At 38.9% G+C, this 21,948-nt stretch overlaps 1 protein-coding gene across 2 annotated transcripts in view; it reads right to left on the bottom strand.

Annotated features, from left to right (window-relative positions):
* LOC145984486 (uncharacterized) overlaps positions 1-21,948 on the bottom strand; it is a 179,034-nt gene that overhangs the window by 102,085 nt on the left and 55,001 nt on the right. For both annotated transcript variants that reach the window (XM_083118142.1, XM_083118143.1), the window contains exon 6: positions 7,882-8,727. In XM_083118142.1, coding sequence (XP_082974268.1) covers positions 7,882-8,727 — 846 coding nt within the window. The remainder of the gene's footprint in view (positions 1-7,881; positions 8,728-21,948) is intronic.

Genomic DNA, 21,948 nt, shown 5'->3' with positions numbered 1-21,948 from the left:
CACATTAGATATTCAGCAGCAATAGATCTTTTACAGGCGTTACCGCATACGGATGGTTCTGATCCCGACCAGTTGTTTCATTTTTTGCTAACCCTTTACAAAACCTTTAAATTAAATCTTTTAGATTTAGAATCATTATTGTTGATGGCATTGGCATCGACAAAGGGACTACTTCGAGAAACTTGGTACGATTCCCTCATTGAGAAATTTCCATGGCCGATGTTTATATGCGTTATCTGGTATCGCCTAGTTCCTTTTCCAAAAATGCAAATGTTGCTCGATAAATACCTAATTCGTCCTCAAAGAACAGATGAATTTCTTTCCACCTATTTAAATGACATTTACGACGCTTATCATGTATTACCGATTGATTGGTCTGAACCTAGTCTCTTGGAATTTGCGTTGCTGAGTTTACAGGATACTACTCGTTTGCATTTAATGGGTTTCAATCGACCGACTTCAATTTCCAATTTCATCTGTTTGTCTAGGGAAATATGGCCTATGGAATTACGCCGTGTGGAGCAGCAAGTGGATGAACGTAAATTACATCTAATCGATTCTCCTCCCCCACAGGCGCTTGTACCTGTAGCACATCCCCTGCCAACTTTGCCTGTATTTTCTCCTCCTTCCTCTTCCTTGGACAGTCTAGAGAAACCCGAGGATTTACCTTTTAATGTTGTTCCACAGCATAATAATAACTTATCGAATAATAAGCCCTCTCATTTGGGTACGGAACAACTTTCATCATCGGAAACCACGACTATAACTCATATAGAACACCCCTTGACGATTATTGAAAAAGCAGTGCCGATTATACATGCCACTTTGAATTCTACACCGAGTCGTCTTCTTGTAGATTCGGGAAGTTCTGTGTCATTAATTGTGAGGGGATTTTTAGCCAGCTTACGTCCCAAGCCAGCTATTCTTAAAGATACTACTCGTACGTTACAAACAGTCAATAGTCAATCTATATACCTTGACTCACGTGTGGTTTTGACATTGAAGTTACAGAGTTTGTCCTGGAAATGGATCTTTTGGATTTCCGAAACTTTACCCTTTCCGGTTATTCTCGGCTCAGATTTTTTTTCACATTCTAAGGGTACTGTTTCTTTTGAACATTTAGTTGTTTCCTTTCCCTATTCCAATGATTTAATTCCTTTCGCCTCTTCCGTACCTCATGCAACGAAACATCAGGTACAACTTAATGAGGACGACAGTCTCCCTCATGCCAATAATTTGTCCACCAACATTACCAGTTTATTACAGGAATATGATGATGTGGTTACAGAACATGTTGGTAGTTGTACGCTGGAACCTGTTTCCATTCCTTTAATTACTAATGTCCCTTTTCGTTCAAAACCATTCCAGTTAAACCCAACACAAACAAATATTTTACGTCAGCAAATTCAGGAGTTGATGGACCAGAACATTATAGAGGAGTGCGCTTCCCCTTATGCATCCCCTTGTTTCCTCGTCGATAAGAAGGACGGCGGTCATCGCCTCATATGCAGTTATAAGCATTTAAATCGAATTATTGCCTACGACAATTTCCCGCAAAGCCGTATCGATTTGATCTTTCAACATTTACAATCTGCTAGAGTATTCTCCTGCTTGGATCTCTGCAAAAGTTTTCACCAGATAAGGTTAGACGAGCCTAGTAAAGACTTAACGGATTTTGTCACCTCCTTTGGTCAATACCGGTATACCAGGGTTCCATTTGGTATTAATCTCGGTACTCAACTATTGACACGTGCTTTGGATAAAATCTTGGGTCCTTTTAAATACAAATTCCTGGTTAACTATGCTGATGACGTTTTGATCTTTAGTCCAGATGAGGAAACTCACTTGACTCATCTTAAATTGGTTCTTCAGGCATTTCGAGAAGCCGGGTTAACTGTAAATCCAGTCAAATCCAAATGGATGCAAACTGAGGTCAATTACCTGGGATATATTTTACGTGAGGGGCAACTTGTTTTAGACCCCGACCGTATCTCTGCGATTCAGGATATGCCCCCCACTAAGAACGTCAAAGCTGTCCAGCGTGTTTTGGGATTATTGGGGTACTACTCCCGCTTTATACCATCGTATTCTGAGCTTACCTCCTTTTTAACAGATAAAAAGAAAAAGGGTCTTACATTTATGTGGTCTGAGAGTGATCAACAACAATTTGATCATCTTAAGCAGGTTTTTCTTAAGCATACGGTTTTAGCTTTGCTGGATTTCTCTAAAGAGTTTGTCTTGCAATGCGATGCTTCAGGCTTGGTTCTGGGGGCTACCCTGAACCAACGTATGACCGATGGGTCATTACGCCCTATCGCCTTTGCTTCTCGCAAACGTACGGACAATGAACGTCGACAATCCATATACGAGGCCGAATGTTGCGCTATCGTTTATGGATTTAAAAAGTTTGAGACCTATTTAACCGAGAAACATTTCACTCATCAGACTGATAACCAGGCACTCTCTTGGATTTATGCCATCCTGAACAATACGGCAAATTTGGTCGTTGGTTGCTTTACTTGTCTCGCTTTTCTTACTCCGTCGAGCATATCGCCTCTCGACTTAATCCGGTTGCTGATTGTCTATCAAGAATGTACTCACCTGAAGAGTTCCAGGTTTCTCCTTTACCTGTTACCTCCCTTGCATGCGTTGCACCAAAATTCCAAATTATTCCTTTTAGTAAATCAGACATTCTTGATCTCCAACAAAAAGATTCTACTTTACTTCCAATAGTACAGCAATTACATGCCGGGCAAACTTATAAACATTATGCTCTTTATCATGACTTACTTGTATGGCAACCCCCACGTTCTAAGGTCTCTTTAGTTGTCGTTCCCCATACCCTTCAACACCTGATTTGCCGTTATTATCACGATACACCTGTGGGTGGTTCACATTTAGGTATTCAAAAGTGTACCAAGAAAATAATGTCCGTATTTTGGTGGCCATCATGTATCCAAGATATCAAAGCCTATGTTAAGTCTTGTGACACTTGTCAAAAAGCAAAATTAGCCATACGTAAGCCTCCCGGTTTTCTGTCATCCGAGATCATAAAACACCCTTGGCGACAATTGTATATTGATCTTGTCGGTCCTTTGGTACATTCGTCCAAAGGTCATTCCTATATTCTGGTGGTCGTGGATGCATTTTCCAAGTGGGTTTCTCTTTATCCTCTTCGGGGGCCCACATCAAATCAGATAGTGGAAAAGCTTCGGTCTTTGTTTCTTGTGTTTGGGGCTCCTTGTGAATTGGTGTCAGACAATGCTTCGTATTTTCGATCTCGTCACTTTAATTCCTTTTTGTTTGAGTCTCGGGTTAAGCATATTCATACTAGCTCTTACTATCCTAATCCTTCATTGGCCGAACGCTTTATTCGTAATTTAAAGACCTCCTTGATAGCGTATCATTCAGATGATCACACCAAATGGGATGTTCATTTAAATGCAATTTCTTTTGCATTTAATACAGCTGTACAAGATAGTATTCAAACCACACCTGCTCAAATATTGTTTGGACGGGACATTGACGGACCTATGAACTTTTTCTGGGAATTCCAATCTGATTCAGAATTGGCCGGTCCTCCTTCTGCTGACCATGCGAAATGCTGGGCTCAGGCTTTTCATCACTTACAAAAAGCTTGGACTTCGCGACGTGATAGATATGATCCCAAAAGGCAACCTTCCTCCTTTAAAGTCGGAGATTTTGTTCTCTATAAAATCTTCCCAGGGAGTAACGCCTTCCAGAAAGTCACTGCAAAACTCCAACAACGTTGGGCAGGTCCTGCCAAAGTTTTCAAGCTTTTGGGTCCTGTAACTGTTCTTTTAGTCGACCCCGAAACTGAGGTTTTCCTTCGGAAGGTTCATATTTCACATATTAAACCTTACCATATTCGGGAAGAACCTTCAACAGATGTGGAATTATCGGACACTCAGATAGTTTCGCTATCGCACTCAAACCGGGGGCAGAATTTAAATCGCCCTCCACGCCAATCTCACCCTTTGTACTGTAAATTTTGCCGGAGAACTGGACACTCCGCTTCTTACTGCCGACGTCGTCCCTCTCCGAATAATTACAACCCTCATGACCCAGTTCCTTGAATGTAACAGGTGTATTGAATATAATGATTTGGTATTGTATTAAGGTTGTTTATTGTCTTAGAATATTAAGAGTTTATTGAGGATTTATACTTTATACAATTTTTTGTGTAGATATGTTTTTCTATGTTCAGTATTTCAACATGATATAACTTATATCTATTTGTAATATTTTGCTTTGGAGAGTTGATTCATATTTAAAGTAAATTTTAACTTTATTTGCTAACAATCTTTATTGTATATCACTTACTGCGAATTCTGGAGTATATTTAGGATTGACTGTTTTAATCAAAATTGTAATTGGTGCTCCTATTTCTTATTGTATTTCCCCTCCCTTTTAGGTTTCCTCTCCTCTTTAATATCTTTTTTTTCTCTTCCATTTTCTCTCTTCTAATTTGCCTTTTTTCTTTATTTTCATGTTTCATGAGGAAACTTATACATTGAGTGTACCACCCTGGAATGATGAATTGACGCATCAATTGGGAAAGCCAACATATCCCACCTGGCATGATAATTAGATAGCTAAACGTCTCTCCTTTTTTTGGGGGAAATACTCTTCCTGACAGTGTATACCTGGACTTCTTCTTCATTATCAGCCCCCCCCCCTCCGAATACAAGTGCTATGTAACAGGTATATTTTATTTTATTGAGTGTACTGCCAACTTGAACGCCTAACCTGATTTATTGCCTTTTTACCGGCGTCTGTACTCGTATCCCTTGTAAAAGGACTGTTATGTATTTTCACACTGTAATTGTTCATTGTTGTTTTCTCATCAAGTTTGTTCATCCTCATTTTTTTTACATTGCAATCGTTTTATCCATATCTTTTTTTACGATCATATTTATAGCATTTATTACTTATATTATTCATTGTGTTTGAATTTCTTACAAGTATTATGTATATTTCAGATATTACCTGGTCTAGTCAAAATGTAATGAGTTTTTGCGTGACATATTTTTAGGTAGTTGTTTTGTATGTATTACCACATTGTATGTGTGGGCCTATTTATTATGTGGTTCTTATGGTTATTCAAAAAGGTAAAAAAAAAAGTGGGTAATTAACATATATATTTATATATTTTATGTCTTTGGGGAATTGCTAATATATATCTAGGGTGCTCTAGGGATTATATGCTCAATTGTGGATAGTTATGTGCCTTTTTGCCAACTTACTGTTTTTTCGCTAGTTGGGGGAGTTTGTGACGTTTTTCTGCGCAGATCGTAATAAAAGGTATTACGTTAAAGTACCGCGTAGAAAAGCCTCACATTTCCTCCTCAAATCGTCGGTACACCTTGCGTCTGTGTTGTTGCATGTTGGTTGAGCGAGTGACCGCTAGAGGTCTCCACTGGCCCTTTTTAGTGCTGCGATTACGAGCGAGGAAGCTCAGCAGTCCTGATTCAGCTGGCAGTCCCGAACCAGCTACCACGCCTTGAAGTAGATGGGAGAGACGACGTGTGTTTAGAGAGGAACAGTGACTCGCCGGACGAGACTTATCTATCTACCGTCAGTTACACGTCGTAGTATTGGACTCTCCTTTTTCTACTCGGACTACTATGAAAACTGGCTCATTTTATTGTACCACTTGGCAGTAAAGAGGTAGAAGAACTGCACCTTTTGGGAAGGAGTGAATGCGGTGAGCGGACTTCACTTTGACCTTTGGACAGCTTAGTCAACGTTTTCTTCAGTGCACGATTCGTTGCTAGTACCATGGAGTTACAAATGGGACTTGACGATGAAGCAAGATTGAGTGGCAGCCCACGGGATTGTGTACGAGTATGAAGACTACCAAGGGAAGGCGCCATATCCATATTTGACTCCATACTGAAGAAGTTCAATAGGTCAGCGAGGACGAGTTTTCTCCGACTGTTGAGGTAAGTACTTTTCAACCCACCTTTTTGCATAAGTGACAGTGAAGTGTGCGAGATAGATGTATGCCTTTCCGAACCGAGTTATGAGTTTAAATATTGGAAAGAAGGAGTGACGAATGTCATAAAACTCAAATGGTGGATAAAATAATGATGCATTACTGGCCAAATGAGTCTTCGTCGTGATTGATCTTGTGGGAAATAAAAGCGGCGTTCAATCTTTAATTTTTTTGTAAGCAAGGCAGGTCCTAGCGGAATTTAATAAAGTATCACAGGGAATGGGGAAATACAATTAAAATAATTGTTGGTTGGCACAAGGACGGATAAAAATATTCTCTCATATATGTTGATAAAGAAAAAAAAGGAGGGAATGCAAGCACCAAAGTAATAAAGGGGGGGAAATTTGTCACAAAGGAAATGTGTAGGATTCACATACTGCTAAAGATTGACCTTGTAAATTTAAATGTTACGAATGCATGCGTGTTCTGAGGATTGTCTCTTTTTTTTGCTCCCTTGCTATTTAATGTATAGACGTTCGTAGTAAAAACAATTGTTGAATCTTTTGAAACATTATTGTGAGAAGTAAATGGGAGAAATTGTTAATATTGTTCAATGTACATGTTTGTTGATTGGAATGCTAATCGATCTCGGTTGCGGGATTAACATAATAAATTTTGACTAAGAGTCTCAAACTAAACATTGCAGTATATGTCGACCTTTTCCCAAAGAAAGAAAAATTGCATTTTGTAGGGCAAGCTGATCAAACTGTATTGCAACAAATTGTTCGGAGACGGACTCGTGGGTATATTCACTCGTTGATTTAAAGTTAACTTTTCCAGTAATACTTGAATGTATTTTTGCATTGAATGTATGTTTCAACCTATCCCGTTTATCTGGGTTGAATACTACGTTAAATAGGGTTCTCGTTAGAGACTGAGGTGACAGTGCTAACACTTGTCATTAACCTCATAAAACCGTGACTTTTGTAACTGATTGGTTTTCCTTTTTTTTTTAGCGTACGTATAATAAATTGGTCCACTCACTATTCGCGCGTCTTCCTAAATTTTGATTGTTGTTTTTACGTACGCAACCATCACGTTACAACTTGTAACTGAGTTACTTCTAACTAGTTACTTCCAAACTCTGGAAATGTTAACAGGTCTCTCGAAATTTAAACTTGCAAGAAGTAGCCAGACGAAACATGCCTGGGAGTATCTACTCAGCGAACCAGGAAGAGCATGTTGAGGGGGGGGGAGTGAGAGAGAAGAGAGAGGCATCCTACTTATAAACTCAGAATGACATTTTGTTCACATGTTCGAGTCTCCACACAGCCAATAGTTTGTATATCTGAAAATTACTGGAATTACTGAAATACTGGATAATAGCACACAACCTTAGGGAAATTGGCAGGGACTGACAGAAAAAAGCATACTAATGAGAAAAACATACTATCACAGAATGTATAACTGCAATGTCACTGTATCGAATTTTGAATGCGAGAGTATTCATTTGAGACCTTTCATTATTCACAATATTGAAAGTGAATGCCTTCTTCATTTTAGTGCCTATTTCCCAAATTTTCAATCCCTTTGTGCATGCTTATTTGGGCAATAAAAAAATTAGGTTCTTATCACTATAAATTTGGTTATAACAGGCAAAGAAAGAGGAAACAGCTTTCTTGGTTGCATGAATCAACCAGGTCTTCTGGTTACCAGCCAGTTATGCAAGCATTTATTTCAAATGTTTTGAGCACATACAACAGTATTGAAGTTGAAAAGTAATATTCACCTATACTTTTAATTTTCAATTTGTCAAAAATAATATTTTTTGGTACTTAAACTTTGATATACATATAGTTCTGTTCAAAGCTACATGCACTGCTGTCATTGCATGACAGAAGAGAATAGGAATATGTACTTACTTGTCTTTTGCTTCAGCAGACGTGTACTCTTGGTCCAAGAGAGTGGCGATGGAAATATCTGTTCCTGGACTGATTTACCTTCCAGTACAGATTCCTCATCCAACACAATAGGGACTCTGACCCTCCGGCTGCTGTCCCTCTTAATAAACATGGATCCACCTTTAGACCTACATTTTGATATTCCAGTCGATGAAACTGGAGTCACATCAGACAGGGGTTCCTTGAATTTAGTGTCAATGCATTGACTTCTATTACCTTCTTTAGTGGAAGAAGAGAATGTTATGGAGTCAAACATAACCCCAAATTCCTGCATTTCCTTCTCCATATCAATTTCCCATTTATCTGTCATCCTTCCTGCACTCTCATATTCACTCCCTCTTTCATTCAATAGTGGCCTTTTCTCAAATCCACTCTGCATGAAAGAACTTTCTGGGCTTATTTGACTTTCTTCTTCTTCTATAACTGCTTTTGCAAATGCAAGGTTGGGATTCAATGTATGCCTTCTCATAGGAGATGGAGGTATAGGGATACTATGACTTTCTTGTTCAGCAGGGTGAAATTCCAACCGGTGCGGCTGAGGCAGCACATCTGTCACGCCTTGAGTGTCATCTACTTTAAATCTAACAGTGCGAAAGTAGGTTGTCTTGTCAACCACTTGTTCATCATTCTGTGTTGACCCAGCTTCAGACTTCATGGAAAATTTATCCAAACTGCTCTTCTCAGTTTCAGTTTTAAGATTGGAAGGAACTATTTTCTTTGCAATGCCAGTTTCAAATTCTAAGCTTGAATTTAGAGTGTCTGATGAGAATGGTGCAGACAAATTCACAGATCTGGCCTCAGAATAACCTGCAAATAAGAAAATTATTTTAAAGATATCTACAATGAGCAATTAAATACGGATGCATTGCAGCTAGTATATATGTAGGGAGTAAATTAATTAAGAAATGAAATAGAACTTACAAAATTAAATTAATTTCAAATTATGACAATATTCAGGGTAGCAACACTGCAGTTGCAACACAGACATTTGATTTAGTTTATTTTACTTCGTGTTTTCTGCCTCTTGGCTAATTTGCGAAGATGGGGATGAGTGATGAAATGATGAATGGACATTCACAAACAACCAAGTCTGAGTGGGATTCGAACCCGGGACCCTTGGCATTGCAGTGCGATGTGCTAACCACTCGGCCACAGGGTCCGGCAAAAGAGAGAAATATAGTCAAACCTTAATTGGTTTGTAAATAAGAAAGTTTAAAATGCAGGTAAAGAACAACCGCAGGTTTCACTTTTGAGTGTATAATGAATCACAAAGAAATTAACAATGGAAAAAATAATATGATGGATTCCTAAAAGGTAAAATATCAAGATTTATCCAGTGAAAATCTGAACTTTCACATGTGGGTAGGAGAGACAAATACGTAACTGCTTTTAGTTGCCACCTGTTAAGCTCATTGAAGGTTGTTACTGTTAAATTTTAAAATCTGAAGGAATGTATCAGCATTTACTCTGTTAATTAGCAATTTGTTCCTAGTTTTAAAAGTTTCAGGTAAGGGTGATCGCTTATGGTCAGACATCAAGAGGGCAATCATCATTAAGTACTGCAATCTAAGAGCAGGGAGTCGTAACGTAACGAAATGGAACGGTATTTTTAATTACGGTTTCCGTTATGTTACAACCAGAAACAGAATAACTTTTTTCGTGAACAGAAACGTTACCTCAGGTATATAAACATTACGTTACAGGTGTGCATAACGGTACCGAACCATAACTGATTTGTAAAGCAGTAGGTCGTTAGGTGACGCTTTAACGTTACATCCATTGCCGGCAACCAGTAACGTTACAGGGTAAGAAAGAGATTCGTCACGTATTGACTAGTAACTTTAGTGTATGTGGAAAGTGATAGTAACGTTACAATTATCCAGTAACTTAATTGAGGTCACGACTGAAAAAACGTTACACTCCTTTTTTCAAAGCAACAACGTTATTTATAGCTGATATCATTCAGACGTTCCGATGTGCAATACCGTGTCCGATGCCGTGTTCCGGAGACAATAACATAGGTCTCTCGTATAATTGTGCTCGTTACTTTTGTAACGTTACAATTCTTTTCCTCCACAAAAGTCTGTTTCGAAAAAGTGATACACATGTCCGTTAGGAATAGCAAATACTGTTATCAAAGGCGTTTTTGAAGAAGCCTCATAATTATGATCGGCAGCATACTAACATTACAGTACTTTGACCCCTTGAAAGTCACTAAGTTATAATACGTATTTTCGTTCTGGATGTCAGTGAAAAAATTAAATTGTAAAACAAAGCGTTTGAAAACATCAGTAAACAAGATTCGGAGTGACAAAAGTTCTGGTTATTGGAATTTACTTATTAACTATGTATTTATCACAAATATATTTCTTTTCTGCATACTTAATCGCTTTATGTGAATTTGTTCTAATTTGATTATTTATGCAAGATGAATTTTAACATGTACGTTCACTTTATACGATTGTTGAGGGAAAACGTTTATATCTCTCTCTCTCTCTCTCTCTCTCTCTCTCTCTCTCTCTCTCTCTCTCTCTCTCTCTCTGTTTACATGTGTTACATCATTTTTTAAAAAAAAAATTACAGTTGTTTGGCGATGGGAATGATTCGTGCTTAGATTGAGTTGCTGAAGGACGAAACATAAAGGACCAACCATGGTCGAGCCAAAAAATCATCCGTGCCACGCGTTCGTCCACCTAAGCGAGAGGCAAGCTTTCTCCTATCGGAAGACGAAAAATAATTGCTTGTTGCGCGACCTTGAGAAGGCGAACCGAACTGATAGCAGCAGCACCATGCAAAATCGGAAAATCTGAATCCTGAAACTTTGTACACGTGACCTTCGATCACGAAGCATCCGAGTAGACAACGCCTTGGGGCGATATGAAAGGCACTTTTGGCAAGTAGAAAATACGTAGAAACAAAATGTTAGATGGAATTGTTGTACGAAACAAACGAAACCGCGTTTGTGCAACTGGTCTGTGGCTAGACAGGGCCATTGGACTCTCAAGAAGGCAAGAATTGTATGGAAAGTGATTCTCAAAACTAAGCGAATAAAAGGACAGTATATTTTATCATTTACAAGGGCCCTCATCCGCTTACAATTTTGAAAATTACTTTCAGTAATTCTTGTCTTCTTGGACAGGAGGTGCATTAAACTTTTTGGTGTAGAAACAAACAGAACGCCCTCCTACCTACCAAATTTGAAAGAAGGGCATAGACAGACAAGAAAGTAATTTTCAAGAACGCAAGAACGGCAGTCGACATGGACATTGAGCAACGTGTGACTGAGAAATACAATCGGAACAAAGGACAAGATTATTCAAGAAACAGTAATTTTATAAAACTTCCTATCATTAACTCAGTTCATCCTTTTATCCTCTTTTGTTTGTTATACTTTTTTATTATTCATGTTTTATATCGCTTTTCTGCCACTTGTAGATAATCACGACGATGAAGATGAATGATGATCATATTAAATCTATGAAGGGATGCTTACAAAAAAAAACAGCCATGCCCAGATGTCTACTCGAACTTGAAATGTTTGGTACCGAGTGTATGAGTGGATCACTAAACGACTTCGGCCTTCGAGGCTACAGTTTCAGTTGCAACATGCAGTATAATTACGTTTCTACTACTCTGAATTGACCAAAGCATGTGGTATGTATCCTTCATTTTACTTAAAAAGCCCCCTTCATACATGAGATACTACAAATAATTTCAGGCATACCCTCGAATTCTGATTGCCTGGCACTTTTTTTTAACTAAGTAATGAAGTGACGTTTATATTCATATTAGGCCTACGACTAGCTCGAACTAAAAACTCTTGTGAAATAGGCTACAGTGTATATGCTATCCTTGTGAAGTGAGGAACGTCATATTTTGTTAAGAAAATATGTACTACTTGAAGAATTCAAATTATTATTATGATGGAATTTCAACTTACGTATACTCTGCATATAATGTGTTATCGGAGAGGAGTTTTTGTCTCGCAGTCAATTTATTTTTAGTTGAGGAACTCGAGAGTAAGTTGGAAATATATAATGACCCACATTGTGGTGTGTTGTTCGATTAATCAGAATTGGAGTGAGAGAAATCTGTAGTTAAGTTCATTCAACACGTCAATTTGTAACTGTGAATGCACGTTTTCTTTCATTTAGCAGAAAATCAGTCTGCTATTGTTGTAAGTAATAAATGGAAATATATATATTTTCTGCTCGAGTAGGAATCCGCAGCCGTTATCCAATCAATCAGTTTCTGTGTGTGAAACTTCTGTCTAGGAAAGCTACATACAATTTGCTTTTAATAACAGTAGCTTCAAAATAACCTATCCATTCTTGTCATGCCAAGTAATGTTTGATTTTTATTTGTTATATTTAACTTTGGTTTTATGCCACTTTTGGCTAATCGCGAAGACGAGGATGGGTGAGGAAATGACAAAATTGATGAAAGGACACCACAAAGAAAATAATGCACAGGCTGGGATCCGAACTCGGGACCTGTGGCATCGTATTGCACTGTGCTAACCACTCCGCCATGGAGCTCTGAAAAGTAACGTTTGACCATACATCGTTCATGAAATAAAAACATAACATATACAGTGGCTCACATTAGTAATCAAATACGTAGCATTTTGCTGCATTTCTTCACAATATTTGAAAATTAACAACATGTACATAAATATAAACGATGGCAAAATATTTATACGCATTTCTTAAAGTTACATGTAACTTTTTTTTTTAAATTTTGGGTGCGTCAGCACTTAGGCTATTTTGAACCCGCCACGTTATACGGGGTGCAGCCCCTTACCATAACAAATAACATAACTGTAATGTCGCATAACTGAAATATTAAAATATTCTGACTTAGGTTAAAAGCTGAGGCTGTAAAGAGGCACTCAGCACACATGACAGAAAGCAGGAGAACACACAGAATTATACTGGCCATAGGGCCAGTCGCCAGAGTCTCGTTAGTCTGCAAAGAGCAGTCCAGGGTGTACTACATGGAATGAAGTTGAGGATTGGATGTAATACGTGGAAGGTCACCCCTTACACCCCTGTTACGTTTTCAAATCTGAAAATAGTTATTTATGTTTGGGTGTGAAAAAAGAGATCACTTTAATATTCAGACAAATCGTGAAAGCCTTTTCTGTTAAGCTACGTTTCCATTCTGACAAGTTCCAGACCCATGACGCGCAACATGTGCCGGCGCATGTTGCGCGTCATTTAGTGCACTGTTTCCAATTCAAAACTACTTCTGCAAAATACGCCCGCAACAACACCGGAGTGCAGGACTTGAGTGTAGTGTTGTTTCATTGTGCTTTAGAGTAGTCAGTGTTTCTTCTCTTGTATTGTGCCCGACCCTGGGGCCGAGTGGTTGTCGACCTCCGTGGCGTAGTGGTTAGCAGAGCGCGCTACAACGCCAGGGGTTCTGGGTTCGAGTCCCGGGTAAGGCATGGGTATTTGTGTTCATCCAGTTGATAAGAAACAAAGAAAATTGTAAGAATTGAAAAGTGAGAAAAAGAGTGAATGGTGGGGGATACCTCCGTGTAGGGGGTATTTCCTTTTTTTTTTAAAAAAAAAAAAAAAAGTGGTTAGCACATCGCGCTGCGATGCCAAGGGTATTGGGTTCGAATCCCGGTCGGGCTTGGTTGTTTGTGAATGTCCATTCATCAATTTCATCCTTTCATCACTCATCCCCATCTTCGCAAATTAGTCAAGAGGCACAAAACGCGAAGTAAAATAAACTAAATCAATCAATCAATCAATTCTCTTGTATTGTATTAATTTGGTAGTGATTTAACTTGTATAAAATGTGGCCGCGGTGGCTCAGTCGGTAAGGCGTCTGACTACCATGCTAAAGGTCCCGGGTTCGATCCCCGGCCGGTTAAAATCCGGGAACTTTTCTAACGGTGGAAGCGGCCCCGGTGCCCACCCAGCGTCGAATAACATGGGTACCTGGGGGAAACCCTGGGGGGTAAAGGCGGTGAGGGGCATGATGCTGATCACATCAACCCCACTCACGACCGGATCAAGAAAGTGTGGGGCGTTACCCCCACACCCCCTATACGCCTTCACGGCGTGGTGCTATGCACAGGGGAACACTTTACCTTTTTACCTTTTAAAGATGAACAATACAACTATGGCGGGTTTTGTGGTTATGGCAGGCGCGTACCATGAACTTGTAAAAAAAAAAGAGGCGAAAACTTAGATGGTGGATTAGAAGTTTTCTAGCGAAAAGAAATTCGGAAGGAGCGTATAACTCATTGATGAGAGACTTACGTCTTCAAAGTGGATACGAAAACTTTGTGAGAATGACTGTAAGTGATTTTGCATTGTTATTAAATCTTGTTGGACCACAGATGGTAGTCGCGTCGTCTGTTTCTACTCTAGTGCGCATGCCCCAGGAACTTTCTGCAGGCTGTTTCCATTGTCCGCGGTGCATGTTGTGCGTCTTAATCGTTTGGGGTAATTTTGTCCCTGGCACTTGCGCCGCGGCATGTTGCAGACAGTCTCCATTTCAACAAATGCTTGGCACATGCAGCGTCGCATGCCGCGCATCATGTTGCGCGGCAAATTTGTGGTAATAGAAACGAGGCTTTACATAGTTTTTTTTTACTGGTCAACTACAGTGCAGTGAAGGAACAATTGATGCTACTTCCTGACTACATTTGTTACCAGTAGCTGCATTGCTCCCTGACTGAAGTACGAGAAAAATGGGTAACAAAAACAAAAATGCAACATTAGACGAACGGCAGCTATTTATTTTTACCGTACCTAACCAAAGGGTACAGGGAAATTGAAAATGTTAAGTACATGTAAGCATACCGTGGGTGACGCAATAAAACGTAATGAAAAGCAAAATGAGGTAGATTCCGTATCTCAGAAAATTCAACCAAGAGAAATAGGAGAACGAAATGAACGAGCTTCAGTATAAAAAATCAAGACCCTTTCCTCATCCCCACCCACCCCCTTTCCAAGCCAAGGGCTCCGAAAGCAGCTGTGCAACTTGGAGCAGGCATTGGGACTGCTGTACGGTTCAGTAGCGTTTCGTCCGAAAGCGAAATTTCTAGAAAAATGCTACAGTTCGTCTGCGACGGTTTAATGAGTTGCGTTTCGTCCAAGCCTGGCTGATGATGAGTCACACCTTGACTAACCACTGGCAGCGATGGAATTGGTGACTAGGATACCTCAGTTTACAACTTTTAAAACTACATTGCATAGACAGCGGAGTGCAGCACAGGGAGTGCAGACTCAGACAAATTGTCGAGAGAGGGGTCCCGGGTTTGATACCCGGTGGAGGCACAAGTGGTTCGGATACCACTTTAAACTGTAGGTCCAATCCCGATTAGCATTAATGTGCATAAAGTGGACTTAAAACAACAAATCAAATCAAATCTCTTTTGACCGAATCATATGCTTTTTTTAAAAATCAATGAATAGCTGATGGACATTTTGATTATATTCCCACTTTTATCAAGTGACTGCCTTTTACCTACGCTAAAAAAAGAAATTAAAAAATGAATATTAGTCTTTTTTTCAACATGTCCATTGAGAATGTAAATTATCTGTCCATTTTTCATTTTGTCAGGAAACCTTTAAAGTTTGACATTATAGTTATTGGACCTTTGTCGCCATTGCACTGAAAGTTTACATCATTGCAAAGGTTGATATATCTATCTACCAGATAGAACACTGGAATTGAATGAGATTAGGTAGTTGTTCTGTAATGGAGATAACACAATTCCATTATAACTTTAATCGATTACTTTGATTTCACTATTATTCACAATGTATCTATCTGTTAAAAGCAAAAGTAAGAACCGAAGTCCACCATGCAAGCAATGCTACTACTTCTAAGCAGCTCCCACAAGTGACTGAGGTTAGAATGAAAGCTTGTCTTGTTTAAAGTTCACTTGTATGCACAGATAGGCTAATTGGGAGTGGACCTACAGTTTAAAGTGGGAAATGAACCACTGTGCCTCCACCAGGAATCGAACCCGGCTAGAATGTAAGTGGTTTCTCATACTCAAATGGCAATTGTAGTTGATTGAGGGAAATTGTAGGCTGGAATTGTTTCATCTCTTATCGTCTGATGTCTACATACAAGCAATTTTGGTATATTGAGTGTGTGTTTTCGTTCATCTACGCAATATGACAGCAGCCACGAGAATGCAAACTCAAGACAGGCACACAAATTTGAAAGTAGTAAATACTGTATAGATGAATGAACAGGGCAAAATTTAAATTAACACACAAGTATTGCTTTCGAAAATCTTAGCATGCTGTGGAGCAAATTGTGGTTTTGCATTAAAGGGAAGACACGCGAATACCACTACTCACTCGTGCATGCAGTGATCGAAGTGGTAGTTTGTAGCTAGGGTGAAACGAGCCTTGGAAATTGGTCGGGAAGTTGTTTGTTATTGTTTCACATAATTTGTAGGCAGTCACACGTAGTCTGAGAAACAGAAAAGTCACACATACAAGAACCTTGCTTGCAGGCCACGGACAATAATCTTCATGGGTAAAAAAGTGTAGCTTTCCTGGCGAAGTGTTCTCGGCTTGCGAGCCAGCTGAAATCGGCGTTAGCGTTCAATATTTTGAGCGCATACATTGCTCCCATCATAAGGTAGAGAGCATCCTGCTTAGAGCAATGTAAGCTCTCCAAACGTTGGACGCTGACACCGATATAACCTGGCTCGCAAGCCGAGAACACTGTTCGAATCTCCACAGGCATATAATAAGAATGTATCATACCCAAATGGCACATCTGGCGTAATACCTAACGTGCCAAATTTTGGAAAATAGGAGCTGATAGCGTGTGTGAGAACCAGAGGGACTTAACTCCAATTTATCAAATTTATAGGAGAGGAAATAATACATTCTTAGGAATATGACTCTTAAACGTGCCTCCGCCTTACAGATAAGAATTAGAAGTGGAAAAATGTCGATTTACTGCAAATACTCTTCAGAGGATTTTTTCTAACAAAACTGAAAACAGCATTATTGTAGTTACGTTCCTCTGATTCCCGTAGGACGATAGGTGAAATACATTTCATATGTGATGTTTGAAAGAAGTTGTGTTAAGATATCAAACATGTAGCCCACAGCCATGCTGTATGAAGAAAGCATAGAGGATAAGCTCCAATCACACTTAATCTAGGCTCACAACAAAGATAGCGGCTGAGTGACCATGCGTAATGAAAGGCAAAGAAAACAGTTAATCATTGGAAGAAACAATGAGTTTCATGTTTAAGATCATTCTATCATATGTATAATCAATGCAGTTGCTTATAGAAATAAGAATGGTCCAAAGTGCTTCAAAGTAATTTAAAATATGAGATGTTGCGGATACGAAGGGTGAACTAAAAAAAGTTCATTGTGAGGGAAATGCGTTTCAAGTTGCCAGACACAGTGCGAACTCCATAAAAAACTTTGAAAATCACCCATGAAACATTCCGATATACTGTTACCAAGTTTTTGTGGAGCTAGAACTGTGCCTGACAACTTGAGACCCATTTCCCTCACAATGTAAGTTTGTTGAGTTCGCCCTTGGTATCCGCAATGCCTCATATCGTCTCTAGGAAAAACCATTCAAACTAAAAACCACGATTTTCATACTAAATAGAAGGCATTTTCACCACATACTTGAAATTAGTTTGAGAAAATCTAAAATAAGAGGAATTCCTATCCCTGTTCTCGTGTTGATATTTCCTGGCAAATAAGAGGCTGTCGCGGTCTTTTGCCGCGCTATACATTGAAGAAACAACGCTTTCTAACGACCGCCATGTTAGGCAGATTTCAGTTGTATATTGGCATTTATCTTATTCGTATATTTTCAAGTTAAGAACTTAGATTAAATTATTTATAGTTAATTGTTTTTATAATTCATGTATATATTACGTTTTTTTTATATTTTATAATATTATTCGCGTATTTTTGCAACATTTATTCAGAATTTATAGGCTAATGATTATCCCAAATAATATATGCAACGTTTTCATTGTTTTTCAAGCACAAGTTAAATACATTTCTTCTTAATATCGAATTTTGTTCAACAATGTACAAGATTGAAGTAATTTGTCTTTGTTATAAACTAAATCTTTATTTAATCATTTTTTTATGTATAAGGGCAAATATGATTTATTTGATAAAATCAGTTTAGTTATTTCTATATAGTTTAATATTGTAATATTATAGCAAAGTATTTCTCCCTCGTTTTCAATAAAATATCGTATTCCTATTGGCTGTTTATGTTAGGAGTGGGGGAACTGCGCTTCGTGTTCTTGGCGATGTAAAAACTTCCACGTTGGCATTTTTAATTGTTGCCAACCTTAACTTTAGCTTACTATTGCTAATTAACATTGATGTGTTATATAAATTATCAGTTTTTCTTGTGTTATTTTATGTTATGAGTTTGTATTGTAAGTTAGAACAATCTGTTATGCTGTGCCTCGCGCTTGAGGTAGCAGTTGAGGTCTTGCTATTAACTGTGAAGGCGGTGCACGGACTCTCGTGTTAAATAAATTGCTTATCACTGCCTGCGAGCGTGCATGACCCAATAAATTATAACTTTTAACTTGTGCGAATCAGTACGTACGGGCGCGATTCGTGATTAAAGATTTTGGACATTTTAATTATAAAGTATTTGGAATTTTATTTACTGTCACGTGTCGCAATTCGGTGGTTTCCTTCCTGGAGGAAGGGTGGATCGTCTTAATCCCGATCCCTGGGTGCGAACTGGTGCTCCCAACTGACCAGCCGGAGCAAAGAGCGGTGTGTTGCCAATTCGACATACCCTGGAGTTACGAGTGGTGGCACGTTGCAGCTTTATACTCCGAAGTCGATACCAAAGGTTCATGGACGTCTGCAGGATTTTTATCCAGGGAGGGGCAAGCAAGGTAGTTTTCTTTCCGGGGGGGGGGGGGGGGCAAACAAGGTGCATATTCCCCCATAACAGTGTTGTCTCCTCAAAAACCATTGCTTTAATTTGAAGTTATCATGTTCATGCAATAATTAACATATATTATTATAGCTAAAATGCAATTGCGTGATATATATAATTTTTCCAGGTGGGTCGTGCCTTTGCCTCTCTTTCGGACATTCATGCAAAGGATCTATTTTTATTTCGCGTCTACCACTTTCGGTTAATCGCGATGATAAAGGATGTGATAGGTGATGGAAGTGGTATAAAGACACATGACCCATCCATATTTTCTAATCCGACATTAGACTTCACAGTGTATTACGCTAACTAATTTGCCACGGGATCGGCTTCTTCGTGTTTGTCTACTCATCAAATGATTGATTAGTTATTCAAACTATATAGGTAGGAAAGCTATATAAAATAACGAAACAGAAAAAAAAAATCCACTTGACGTCTTGTAGTACTATCATCAACCTACAATTTCATGCTCTCAAATCCACACAGAAAACTTCTTGTGGCATTAGTTTTACGGAATGGCCTTGGGGAATAAATATCGCCCATTTCCTGGTTCAGCTCGAGACAATTCAGGTGCCTTATTGAAGCTGCTCTTGAGCACGCAGGGTTTCTAACCTACTTCGCGGTAATTCAGTTGTTGTATCTTGTTTAATATGATGTATTGTAGAGCCAACCGCAGATTAAATAGGAGGAAAAAGATTTTTTCCGACGGAAAATAAGTTGGCAATGCTGCGAACACCGAGGCATTCTTGATAAGACGCCTGAGGAGGGTCGAGAAAACTTTCCTGAAAAAGCGCAACCCCAGTATCGAAGGTCATGCTACACGTGGATTGGCAACTTTCGGGAGCATGCTGTCTGTCTACACAATTCTACCCAAATACCTGTTTGAAAATGAATCATCTGCTCGCATTTTATTTTTCAAATGTAGTTCTGACATTGTAGTCATTTTGCAATTATTTTTATTTGTTCTTATTTTGCTTTGCTTTTATGTTGACTTTTATAATTAATCGAAACTATGAAGATGGATGATAAATAGATGAAATTGATGAAGAAATACCTAAAAAAGATATTTACAGACCAGGACTCGAACTCGGAACCTAAAGCGGGTAGGTTGGGGGGGGGGAGAAGGTCAATAACTCCCGGCCACGAACTGGCTTATATTTTTTGTAATTTCTCAGGAGTATTTTTTGTTCTGTTCATGCATTTAATGCCTGCTTTCGGAAACTTAATTTATAAGTGACACACTTCGTTCGTTGGGGACAAGCCACGTATTGTTTGAGAGGAGGGACACATCTCGTTCATATACTAGATACAATCATGGACTATACTTGAAATGGCCTCCCCGTTTTCGCAGTGGTTGCGTCATCGCCTAGTAATCAAGAGGTCCCGGGTTCGATACCCGGTGGAGGCACAAGTGGTTCGGATTCCACTTCAAAGTGTAGGTCCAGTCCCGATTAGCCTTACTGTGCATAAAGTGGACTCAAAACACCAAATCAATCAATCATATACTTGAAATGTGACGTGCTAAACACTACTTTCGGAGATCAGATGGACATGGGAATTTTGATATACAAGTTGCATTTTTTCTACTTAGATTATTTATGTCCAAATTTTATCCTAATAGATAATCTCGCAACAACGCAAAATGTTTAAATTGACTCGAATTCACAATGACTCATATACAGTGTGTTTATAAATGAACGGTGCAGCTTCAAAAATTAATAATAAATCTATTTATTACCTTACACGGGCAAAACCTACACCGTAATCAGCAGCAACTGTCCAAGTTTATATAACTTTATTTAAATTGGTATAAAGATAGAAATCGAGATGGGGCAATTGCCCCTCTGTGCCCCCTTGCAGGTCCTCTTGGCCATCTGGAAGAAATAGTGCACGAAAGACGTGAAAACTAAATCCATCCTGAGTATCCTTTTGTCTTGCTACTCTTAGATTCTGCAACCTTTCTTTCTATAGTCCAATGTTTGCCTTCCTTACCTCCTAGAATTGATTTCTGTACATGTTTGAGGGCTAATCTCCCCTGCCCCCTGTGGTTGTGCCACTGCACCTTCTTCCGCCGTTGTTCCTTTGTGAACTTTCATCGGCTTCAAAATACTTCATTTTCTTCAAGAGCATAATATCGTTTAATAACCGGCGATATGATTCCTCTACCCTAAATTTCTGGATTAAAGTATAATAATATAGGGGCATGGAAATCTTGAAGGGGGGCGAGGATGGGCACCTCTCCCCTTTAGAAAACGAATGTCAGCTAAAAGTATATATTTCACACGTATAATTTGATTTGTCATAGTAATTTACATTAATTATTATAATGGGGATGCAGGAATGCGATAATTTCGAATTCAAGTGGTGTTTCTTGAGGGGGCAACACTATTATCGGGTTATATGCATATGCATATGGCATATTTCCCTGCGTATAAAATATCGACAGATGTCCATTATTAGGGGGGGGCATTTGCCCCCCCCCCCCTTGAACCCCGTGCGCACGCCTATTGCTACTCATTTCTACACTAGTTGGAAGCTTTATTCAATTTTGAGCCAAAAATGTAATTTTCAAATCAGGGTTTTAAACGTCCACGAACCCATAAATTCTAATGGGTTCTATTGGGTTCCGCAACGAGACCGGAACCTTTTTTATCGCACGGTTTAAATTCGGTCCAAGTTGCGTATTCTTTCATTTCAATATGGAACTTATACGTCTTTAAATTGATCCGGAAAGAAGGTCCCTGTGCCGTATTTCAATTGATCAGGAGAAAAGGTCCCTGGAACGAATTGAAATACATAAAAAGGCTCTTTACAGTCCAGATCCATTTATGCTTGCTAATATTCCCTGCTGAACCGGAATTGAATTGATTTAAAATTCCTGACCCTTTAACAACCCTGGTTGAAATTTATTTTTTTACAAACAACCATACTTTTAACGGCTATTTCAAATTAATCCCATACGATATACTGAGTTATTTTTCGCAATGTTCCAATGAAAGGTAAGAGATTTTGGCTATTCCTTTTTCTTCCTTGATGTTAAATAGATCATATTCGTCACGTGCCTATAACGTTACTAGCTAACATTTGTGA

This window comes from Lepisma saccharinum, chromosome 2, assembly GCF_977018435.1.
Source record: "Lepisma saccharinum chromosome 2, izLepSacc3.1, whole genome shotgun sequence".
Classification (NCBI taxonomy): domain Eukaryota; kingdom Metazoa; phylum Arthropoda; class Insecta; order Zygentoma; family Lepismatidae; genus Lepisma; species Lepisma saccharinum.
Note: the sequence above shows the minus strand (reverse complement) of the source record. Positions and strands in the feature narration are given on the sequence as shown.